The 10,684-nt window shown below is 34.6% G+C and overlaps 1 protein-coding gene, 1 long non-coding RNA gene and 1 pseudogene across 2 annotated transcripts; 2 read left to right on the forward strand and 1 right to left on the reverse strand.

Annotated features, from left to right (window-relative positions):
* Window positions 1-849: 849 nt before the first annotated feature.
* Window positions 850-5,444, forward strand: LOC107469428 (nucleolar complex-associated protein 2). The gene is made up of 12 exons (XM_016088805.3): window positions 850-1,070; window positions 1,176-1,215; window positions 1,319-1,428; window positions 1,777-1,848; window positions 1,947-2,492; window positions 2,943-3,245; window positions 3,512-3,841; window positions 3,919-4,125; window positions 4,225-4,311; window positions 4,588-4,682; window positions 4,771-4,905; window positions 5,010-5,444. Exons 2-12 carry the CDS (start codon window positions 1,188-1,190, stop codon window positions 5,230-5,232), a joined length of 2,136 nt encoding a protein of 711 aa, XP_015944291.1. The 5' UTR covers window positions 850-1,070; window positions 1,176-1,187; the 3' UTR covers window positions 5,233-5,444.
* A 787-nt stretch (window positions 5,445-6,231) lies between these two features.
* On the reverse strand, window positions 6,232-7,742 carry LOC107469417 (probable galacturonosyltransferase-like 7; annotated as a pseudogene).
* A 2,223-nt stretch (window positions 7,743-9,965) lies between these two features.
* Window positions 9,966-10,437, forward strand: LOC107469421 (uncharacterized). The gene is made up of 2 exons (XR_001588142.3): window positions 9,966-10,150; window positions 10,225-10,437. It is a non-coding gene; the product is annotated as an uncharacterized LOC107469421 (long non-coding RNA).
* The last annotated feature ends 247 nt before the right edge of the window (window positions 10,438-10,684 follow it).

The following is a 10,684-nucleotide window of genomic DNA, read 5'->3' on the forward strand; positions in this document are numbered from 1 at the left end:
TATGAGGTGACAAAATTTAATTTTGTTGAATGTAGTCTCTCTAATTACTAAAGAATAAGCGCTAAATTTCTCAAAATGAACATTTCTCTTTGTTGATGTGACAATGATAAGGACATATAGTCAAAGTTAGGTGAAATTCATTTGTAATATTGTGGATGGTGAAAATTTAATTACAGGTGAAATTGATAATTGGAAATCGTTATATAATAATTTAATTAAACATATTAAATTATTTAGCAAGTCTGAATTATTAAGTATTGTATGTAAGTTTCTACTATTATGAAAATTCATTTGTCAAATTTTTTTGTCAATAATTTGGTAAAAACTCAGGTGCAGTTGACTTTACATGAAATTAATAATTGAGAGTTCTTAAATAATTTACTAAATTTTTATTTAACGGCTCTCATCTATTAACTTCACGTGAAATCGACTGCACGTGAATTTTCATCCAATAACGAGAAAATACTCAGTTTGGTCCCTGAAGTTACACTCGAGCCTCAATTTAGTCCTTGACGTTTCAATTGCCTCTATTTAGTCCCTAAAGTTTATAAATTTTAATCAATTTAGTCCCTGCGGTGGTTTCTGCCGCAGAGTCATTACGGAGAGATGTTGAGGGACTAAATTGATTAAAATTTATAAAATTTAGAGACTAAATAGAGACAATTAAAACGTCAAAGACTAAATTGAGGATCGAATGTAACTTTAAGGACCAAACTGAATATTTTCTCCCCAATAACTTTTGACTAAGTTATCCTAATTCGTAATTCCCAAATCCGAAGCATTTTTCTAGAAATTGGACCAATCAACCGGTTCAATAAAAAACACCGAAAATTTTTCTTTTTTGGGTTGAACAAGTGCAAAGGAGGGAGAAGAGGAGAATGGTTTGGGGGTCGAGGGTTTAGTTTAGGGTTTAGGCCCTTCTCGTTTGCGCAGCGCCTTTCTTCTCTGTCTCTCTGAGCCGGCGTCTTTCACTCCACCGCCGTCTCTCTTGCTTCCGTCGTCGTCTTCAGCGCTTGCTCTCGTGTCCGTTGCTTCTGCTGTGGTTTTCTTCCGCCGCTGCCTCAGTTCCGGTAGGTCCTCTGTCCTCTGATCCGTTGTAGTTGATTCTTTCCGCTGTTAATTCCTTGTCATTCCTTACATATTAGAATTTCTACTTTGGCCGTAAATTTTAACAGGCTTTTGTTTCAATGAGCATGGAGACTGCCAATGATTCAGGTTCCTTGAACATTGTTGTTCATTTTTCTTTGATCCCCCCCCCTCTCTAAATCGTCGCAATTAATTTATATTCATTTTTTATTTTTGTTATTGGTAATGGCAGAGATGAGTTTGGGTGGCGATGGTCATGTAAGAAGAAGGAGCAGGAAAAAAGCCGTGGCTGAGAGTGGAGCAAGAGAGCATAAAGAGCAATTAGAGAAACTTAAACAGAAGGTTAAATGCTTTATTGCTTGTTGCGTTGGTGTTTCCTGAGTACCTTTTTACCATTATAAATTCGTGGTTAACTTGTATCTATATTTAAATGGTGATCTTAGTTGGGATTAAGGTCCATGACATTACTTGTTCTTATTTCAAAGGTTTCCTGCGGTTTAACTGAATAATATTGTACATCTGTATTCATTGTCTTTAAAAGGTTTTGATAAAGTAATCCATTCATGTAAAAGTATGCGGGTTCGGAATTTAAATTGGATGATGCTTGATGGATGGACTATCTTATTATTCCTTCTTCTTTATCTATTCGGATTTATTCTACTGGTTGTGTTAACAACTTTTCCATCTCAGGACCCAGAATTTTATGAGTTCTTGAAAGAGCATGACCAGGAGCTGCTTCAGTTCAGTGATGAGGATATTGATGTGAGTGTGCTATATGCTTACGTGTGGTTACTGATTTCCTACTATTATGTTGCTCCCAGTATTAGAAACTATCTAAACTTGCTTCTTTGTTTGTCCAGGAAAATGTGGGTTCTGACATGGAAGATGGAGATGTACAGCCAGATGAGGAGACTAGTGACCAAGAGATTCAAGAGAAGGAAAAACAATTGTCTAAGAAAGTTATAACTACCTCTATGGTTGAATCATGGTGCAAATCCATTCATGAAAAAGGGAGTGTAAATGCAGTCCATTCTCTGATGAAGGCTTTTAGGACAGCATGCCACTATGGCGATGATGGGGGGAATGAGTCTACAACAAAGTTTAGTGTAATGTCAAGTGCTGTTTTCAACAAAATAATGTTGTCTGTACTTAATGAAATGGATGGAATATTAAGGAAATTGTTGAAGCTCCCGGCTTCTGGTGGAAATCATGGGACCATAAAGAATTTGATGACCACGACGCAATGGAAGAATTATAGCCATTTAGTGAAGTCATACCTTGGAAATGCTCTTCATGTTTTGAACCAAATGACTGACTCTGACATGATATCATTTACTCTACGTCGGATTAAATACTCTTCACTGTTTCTGGCTGCTTTTCCATCACTCCTAAGGAAGTATATTAAGGTATGAATAAGCAATTGTTCATTGACTCACAGTAGCATTTTGGAGTCTATATTGCATATGTCTGCCCTTGGTAATTGGTTGGGATATCCTTCCTCACATTTTATAATTCTATAATTGATGGATAAACATCAATCAAGTAAAAACTTCAAGAATCTTGAATTTGATGATAGATTGTTCCTGTGAATAAACATGATTAAAGATAATATCTTTCAAAATTAAATTTCTATTGCTTTCTTAAAAAATGGAAAATGGCAATATAGAACATTTCGCTGAGACTGTGGTTTGGGCCTTTCTAACATTCTGGCAATGTGGCTTGATATGTCTTGTCCATTGAAGAGAAGCATGTACTATTCTATTCTATGGTGTAATTAAAGATCTCATTCCTATTCAAGTGGTTTGGACCAAGTTAGCTGTGGCCTTTCATTCCTCTAATATTGCTGAATTTATCAGGTGGTCCTTCATTTCTGGGGTACTGGGGGAGGTGCCCTTCCAGTTTTCTCATTTCTATTCATCAGAGATTTATGTGTACGCATTGGATCTCTCTGCATTGATGAATGCTTCAGAGGAATATATAAAGCTTATGTTTTGAATTGCCACTTTGTAAATGCGGTGAAACTTCAACATATCCAATTCCTTGGCAATTGTATCATTGAACTTGTTGGTGTGAATCTTCAGAGTGCGTATCAACATGCATTTATTTTCATCCGGCAGTTGGCTATGATTTTAAGAGACGCACTTAACACAAAAACTAAGGTGCTTTATTAGCCTTGTAAATTTTCTTTTATTCTTAGGTATCGTATGAAGTACTTCATCATATTTTGAATTTATGGAAATGTTCTGCCAAACTGATCGTATTTGTGTTTTAATTAAAGTCCTTTCATACTACTTGCATAATTTTCTATTATTGCCTGCTGATGTATTCCTTTCCCATGTTGAAAGTAATTGTTTGTTCTTTAGACACTGCTTATTTGAACATGACTTAATGTGTTTTTTAATCTCTACTTGGATGTATTCTTTAGGAATCTTTCCGTAAGGTTTGCGAATGGAAATACATGAACTGTCTTGAACTTTGGACTGGTGCCATCTGTGCCTACAGTTCAACATCGGACTTTAAACAACTTGCATATCCTCTGACCCAAATAATTTCTGGGGTAGCCCGTCTAGTTCCAACAGCTAAATATTTCCCCCTTAGGTTGAGATGTGTCAGAATGCTGAATCGGATCGCAGCTTCTACTCACTCTTTTGTACCAGTATCTATGCTCCTTTTGGACATGCTGGAGATGAAAGAGCTGAATAAGCCCCCTACAGGAGGTGTTGGTAAAGCTGTTGACTTACGCAGTATATTGAAGGTACTTATCACTTGAATCAATGTCAGCGTTCTTTTTTGATATCGTCTAACTTAAGAGGAAACGTTATTCTGTATTAGGTTAGCAAGCCAACACTAAAGACTAGAGCATTTCAAGAGGCGTGCATTTTTTATGTGGTTGAAGAGCTTGCTGAGCACTTGGCACAGTGGAGTTATTCCGTTGCATTCATGGAGTTGTCTTTTATTCCACTTGTGAGGTTGCGTAGCTTTTGTAAATCGACCAAAGTTGATAGGTTTCGGAAGGAAATGAGGCAGCTTATACGCCAGGTATTAAATTGTGATGGTGAAAGTTGGATTTTCGTGTACTTACCCCATTTCTCTGCAGTGGCTTTTTTCTCTTAATATATTTCTTCTTTCCTCGTCCAGATTGAGGCCAACTGTGACTTTGTGAATGGAGGGCGCATGTCAGTTTCCTTTTTACCTAGTGATCTGGCTGCATCATCTTTTCTTGAGGTTTGTTTATAATATGTTTTTACTTTGATGGAATAAGTGTTTCAGTTTTCTCCGCATTTTCCCTTACCCGCACGTAAACTGGGTGTTTCTAAGCCATTATTACACTTCACACTCGCTACTGCTATGATGGACTGACGTTTCATTTATGATTATGAGGATGATTTTCCTTTCCTTTCCTTTTTCTTTTTGTCCCTCGTGTTTTTTTCTAGATTATCCTACCACATTCAAGCATGTATTTATCCTTGAGAATTAAAAAGGTTAATCAAATTTTGTTAGGATGAAAAGAAGTCAGCCTCAAGTGCATTATCAAAGTATGTTGTAACACTCCGCCAGAGAGCAGAGCAAAAGAATACTTCATTAATGGAATCCAGGTTTGAAATATTGCAGAGTTTGTTATCCCTCATGCAATCATGGTCATGACTCATGACAGAGATTCTAACATAACATAAAAATTTCCAGTGTTGTTGTGGGAGAGGAAGCCTCTGTTTTTGGGAAAGAAATATCAGATAGCGATGATGAGGATGCTAAAAAGAACGAGGAGGGAGCTGCCATCTTTAGTTCATCATGGTTACCTGGAACTGGAAATGACTCTAAGTATGACAAACTCTCTGGTCTTTTTTTTACTCGACTGACAAATTCATGCATGTGTATTGGCAGAGTTACTTGTACATTTTTCTTAGCGAAATTTTCTTTTTCAGGATAAATCACCCCAAAGAAACAAAAGGGAAGAAGAGAAAGCAACAGCGGAAAGAGAGAGCGATTGATGATGATGTCGTGGAGGACTTGGTACTAAGTTCTGATGAGGATGAACCTTCTGCCAGGGAAGATGATAATGTTGATAATGGGCCTCCAAAACTAAAGCAGAAGAACAAGAACAAGAACAAGCACAAGCACAAACCAAAAAGGTTTAAAACAAAATAAATCGCAGATGTCTAGTTAGCATTCCCTGTCTCTATTCCTCCTTATATGGTGAAAATGGGAAAAATTTTGTAGTTTTATGATATTAATTATTTAGTTTACATTTTTACTTTCCAAGGAAAGATGTTTATTTGAAAGCAATGCCACTGCAATTATTAAGTTATATCGTTGTAATCTTAATTTTTGAATTAATACAACTACGGGCTATATTTTTATATTTTTAATAGATCATGCAATTGAGAATGGATGTCATGTACTAGGAGTGCACATGACTCGGTCCGTCTCGAAGATCTGGTTCGGTACATAATATTTTAGGGACTAATTTGATGTGATTTTATCGGATTTATGACCGGGTAAAGGTCTCAAAAATAGACTTGGTCATTATTTTGGGTCGGATCCGGGTCATAGCTCAGGTTACCTAAACTCGGTTCGGTGGTTTGGTCATCATATACAATTAATATTTTGTGTTATTAGTGATGGATTATGGCTATTCTTACGTGGAATTTTAAATATTGTAAACTTTAATATTTTGTGTTATTAGTTATTATAAGACTATAAGTTAATGTTTTATGTTTAGAATGCATAAGACTTTAGACTAATGCATAATATTATGTTATTTGTATTGATTTAAATATTTAGTGTTATTAGACAATATTAATATTGATTGTGGTTATGCTTTAATTTTGAAGAAGGGTTAGTTGTTATATTTTTCGAAGTGAATTTTACCATGTCAAATAATGGTTGGAGTCTTTGAAAATTTTGATATTTTTACATGTTAGCTTACAAGAAGGTATCAACGTAATGTAATGTTAACGGCTTGGTTTTCACCCGGTATAATTGTGGCCCGAAAGTGTGTTGGTTTCATCGGGTCTAAAATAGGGTTCGGGTCTAATAAATAAAGAGTTAATAGTCAAAATCGTCCCTAAAAGATACCTCGATCTCCATTTTCGTCCCCGAAAGATAAAATTAATCGAATTTATTCCCGAAAGATAACCAACATGGTCACGTTCGTCCTTCCGTCATCTCCTTCGCTGAGATGGCAAACGTTTGATAATGTGTTCCGTTAATTGCCAGTGTGGCAGACGCCAAGTAGCACCCTCTTATTGCTGACAAGATAAGTCTTTTAAAACAATTCAAATTAGTTCCTAAATAGATGAACCTTAATCCCAAATGCAGGAGGCTCACCGGGCCAGCGTTGAGGTCCCAGCAGCTTCCCTTAGCATTATCACCTCCCAATTCATGCTGGTTCCACCGGTGCTCGATGGGCCCACGTGTCCCGCGAACACCAGAAGGAACGGCGGCAAGGATCCGAGCTCGTAGATCCGTACGCTCTTCTGAACCTCCATCCACCTCTCTATCCTCTTTGTGTACCCTTTTGTCCTCCACCTCACCAAATCCATCACCATCACCATCAATCCCATGTTGAAGTAGCAAGGCCTGGGCCTGCGCTCCTCAAGTGTCCCCACAAAGTGGTGGTCCGACCAGAACGCCGCTATGAAATACTTGATGAAGTTGGCGTGGCAGTACTCGAGTGTTCAGATGGTCCTGGAACCCAGGCTGGGGCTCCAGAGCTTGGATATGTCGTCGACGACAACCAAATCGGAATCAAGATAGATGACTCTGTTGATGCAAGTTTTGAGAAGGTCAGTGAGGTAATTTTTGACGTAATTTAGCAGTTACTTGACGGAGGTTGAGATCAGGTTAAGAAAAATATTGGGATCGAAGTAGTAATTCTAAGATCGTGAAGCTTACTATCCATGCCATAGCAACAATTTGCATGCATTGTACAAACTTAATTTAAATCTTTGCTTGGTTCACAAAGGCCACCAAAATTTACTGTATCCAAGAACCTCATTTCCACTCCTATATCAATAATGAAAGGGTCTATCTTGATGAAATTGAGCACATCCTGATCATGGTATCCCGGATAGACTTCTTGCGAAGAGTACCAAAATTTGTAAAACTCTATTGATCTATTATTGGACTTTACAAAGTTAAACCCTCCATTGGGTCTATTTTCTAAATCATATGAGCTACCTATGAAATGATCGCATGCTATCTGAAAATCTGCATCATGGTGAAAACGAGGAAATGGGTCCCTGAACCACATGATATCGGCATCCTGGAAGAGGAATACAATCACATCAATTTAATTTATACATCTTAGAAATGTATCTTGCTTCCTATATAGAATATTTCAATTCGACTTTTCTTTTTAAATTTTTTCTCCACCGTATAAAAGAAATTCAATGTGTGTATAATGAAAGAACAGCCATTGAAATACTTACTGTGAATACAAAATTGTACCCCATCTCAAAAACAGAACATAGAAAATTGTCCTGTTAACTGCGGAAAGGTGGATTGAACGAGGGAATTGAGATTGGAGTCAGAGACAAGGAAATGGAAGAAGATGTTCTCAGAGTAAGGGAGTGCTGGAGGATGAAGTGGACGGCGACAATAGAGCCAGCAATGGAGTTGCGGAGGTACTCCTGGTTGAGGGTTAGGTACAGTTGTTAGGACGTCATTGCTCTCATTTCTAAGTAGCTAGGTAATCCCAAGAATTTGGGATTAGGGTTCATCTACTTAGGGACTAATTTGAATTGTTTTAAAAGATTTGTCTTGTCAGCAATAAGAGAGTGCTACTTGACGTCTATCATGCTGGCAGTTAACGGGACACATCACCAAACGTTTGCCATCTCAACAAAGGAGATGACGGAAGGACGAACGTGACCATGTTGGTCATCTTTCGGGGACGAATTCGATTAATTTTATCTTTCGAGGACGAAAATAGAAATCAAGGTATCTTTCAGGGACGATTTTGACTATTAACTCAATAAATAAACCTAGTGTATATTTCGGACTGGGTCAGAGTCACATCAAACCCGACTTCGCCCGATCCATGTGCACCCCTATTATGTACTTTTGAGCATGGTTGTATATATTGTTTAGATGAGTCTTATACTCTTATAATGCTTAAAAGTGCTTGTCTAATTTATCAAAAAGAATTAAAAATTAATATTTAATTTTTAAAATATAAAAATAAATAATTGTTAAATATTTAATAAATTAGAGAAAAATTAAATCTTAAGTTATAGAATTTATCTTTACCTTAAATCAGTTTTACGTGGCCTGCTTTCGGACTAAGTTTTTGAACGTGCCATCCGTCCATCACTATATGTGTAACAATTGAAAGAGAGTTTGAACTTTGAACAAAGGTACCTCAGTTACAAAGTTAAATTGATGTAAATAACTTTAACCGAGAAAACTGAAATTTTATAGAAGAAAAATAATTCAAATCCTAACTCATTTTTCTAATTACCTTCTTGATTTTTAAATTTTTTATTTTTTGATGTTTTTAAAAATATATTAAAATATTAAAATGATAAATTAATAGTTGAATCATTATTCAACTGACAATAGCGGCAGAGGATATTTATTGTGGTTTAAAACTAGAATTTAATTTTAATGTACTGTAATATAAAATAGTTTTATACGTGTATTTAAATTATGTAATATTATATCAATAAAAATAATTAATTTAATTTTAATGTACTGTAGTATAAAATAGTTTTACACGTGTATTTAAATTATGTAATATTATATCAATAAAAATAATTATTTTTTATATTAATTGCGTAAATGATAATTCAAAAAAATTGATGTAATTGTACTACTGTATAAAATACTTTATACTTTATTATATCAATATTAAACTCTTAAAATTATTAATTAGTTATTATATATTTTTGTATAAATATATATAATATTTAATTTATTTTTATTGTGTATTTTATATTTAAATATATATTTTATTTATTGATTTAATAATTAATTTTAGTATAAATATAGTATACTTAATTTTGTTTTGTTCATGGTAAATTGGTAATTCACTAATTCTTACGGCTTTGAACGGGTTTCAAGACCCACCAAAAGACTCACCAACTAGGCAACGACCCATGGACGGTAAAGTAGGCTTTGTTTTGATGTATTGGAATAGAAATTGAGAGAATGAGATTTAGTATTATATTTGTTGGTTTAAAGGTTGGTATTAAAATTTTTGTTTTTGTCTTTGAAATTTCAATATTTCAGTACTTCCAAAAAATAAAGACACATATGACTGAAATTTTTAGAGACGAAGACTGAAATTTTGATAATATTTTATATCTAAAATATCTTCATTTTAATTAATTAATTTTAATTTTATTTTTTATGCAAATTAAATTAAAATTTTATTCTTATTTTAATTTTTGTCTTTTACTTTATACCAAATAAAATATTAAAATTTATTTTCGTCTTTGTCTCTTAATCTCTGTCTTTCAATCTCAATCTTTCAATTTCTATTTTTCTACCAAACGCTATCTAAAGTTTTCGTTAGAGACAGTTGCCTAAGTGCCCATTATGGATATAATGATTCAGGACATTTAAATTCCTAAATCATAAAGAGTCACGAATTAATCTGAAAACATATTATGTATTAAAAACGAACTTAATTTTCATATATCATTAATATAAAAGAAATTTATAAAAATAATCAATTATATATTGTTATGAATTTAATTTTGATGTACTTAGTGTATAAAATAAGTTTACATGTACATTTAATCAGATAACGCCGTATCATAAAAATTAACCATTTTTATTAACGAAGTGAATAGTTATCAAAAAACAGATTTAAAATTAAATTTGCTAAGAAAATAAAAAAATAGGTTGGATATTTTTTTGAGTGTTGGATTGAGGTGTAAAAAAGAGCCCAATGCCCAATGGGCCATCCACCAGTTAGGGTTTCGTCTTCCCTATAAATTCCTGAACCCTATCTTGCATCATTTCCCAGTCGCAGCCTGCGCTCTCTAATCGGAACACCGCCGCCGCCAGATCGTGTTCGGTATCTGAGGTTCAGTTTTTAACCACCATGAGGGCCAAGGTAGAACCTCCTTCTTAAATCATTCTGTCTTGTAGTTTCAAATTTCCGTTCTGATTTGTGGTGTGTTTGTGCAGTGGAAGAAGAAGCGTATGAGGAGACTCAAGAGGAAGCGCAGAAAGATGAGACAGAGATCCAAGTAATCGAGACTAGTTTTGTTTCCTTTCTCAATGTTTTTTTCTTTGTTCCCAGAAACATCGTGTTCTATTACTTAACTCGTTTTATTTTTCTTAATGTTATGGATTTTATGGATCTTATTTTAGCTCAAGTATGCTTGTTAATTTCTGAAATGTGTCTTTTTATGCGGTTCCAATGGATTATTGACTATAGACTAGGGTTTTTAGCGCTTTATGTATCTGGTGTCGTTTACCGATCTAGTTTTTCTTCAACTGTTTATATTGATTAATTGTTTTTAAGTGTAATCACAGCTATTATTAGTTTTAGATTTTTATTAAGAATAATTAGTGTATAATTGTCCAGATACCAATTTTGCAAATCAACTTACCCCTGAGCCCGCAAACAGTAAATTTGAGTGTT

Source organism: Arachis duranensis, chromosome 10, assembly GCF_000817695.3.
Source record: "Arachis duranensis cultivar V14167 chromosome 10, aradu.V14167.gnm2.J7QH, whole genome shotgun sequence".
Lineage (NCBI taxonomy): Eukaryota > Viridiplantae > Streptophyta > Magnoliopsida > Fabales > Fabaceae > Arachis > Arachis duranensis.

Bases quoted from the DNA above. Each gene is read 5' to 3' on its own strand.
- LOC107469428 (XM_016088805.3), top strand. From the start codon at position 1,188: ATGAGCATGGAGACTGCCAATGATTCAG. The intron at 1,216-1,318 runs GTTCCTTGAACA...TGGTAATGGCAG, and splicing joins GGAGACTGCCAATGATTCAG to AGATGAGTTTGGGTGGCGAT. The intron at 4,312-4,587 runs GTTTGTTTATAA...AAATTTTGTTAG, and splicing joins CTGCATCATCTTTTCTTGAG to GATGAAAAGAAGTCAGCCTC.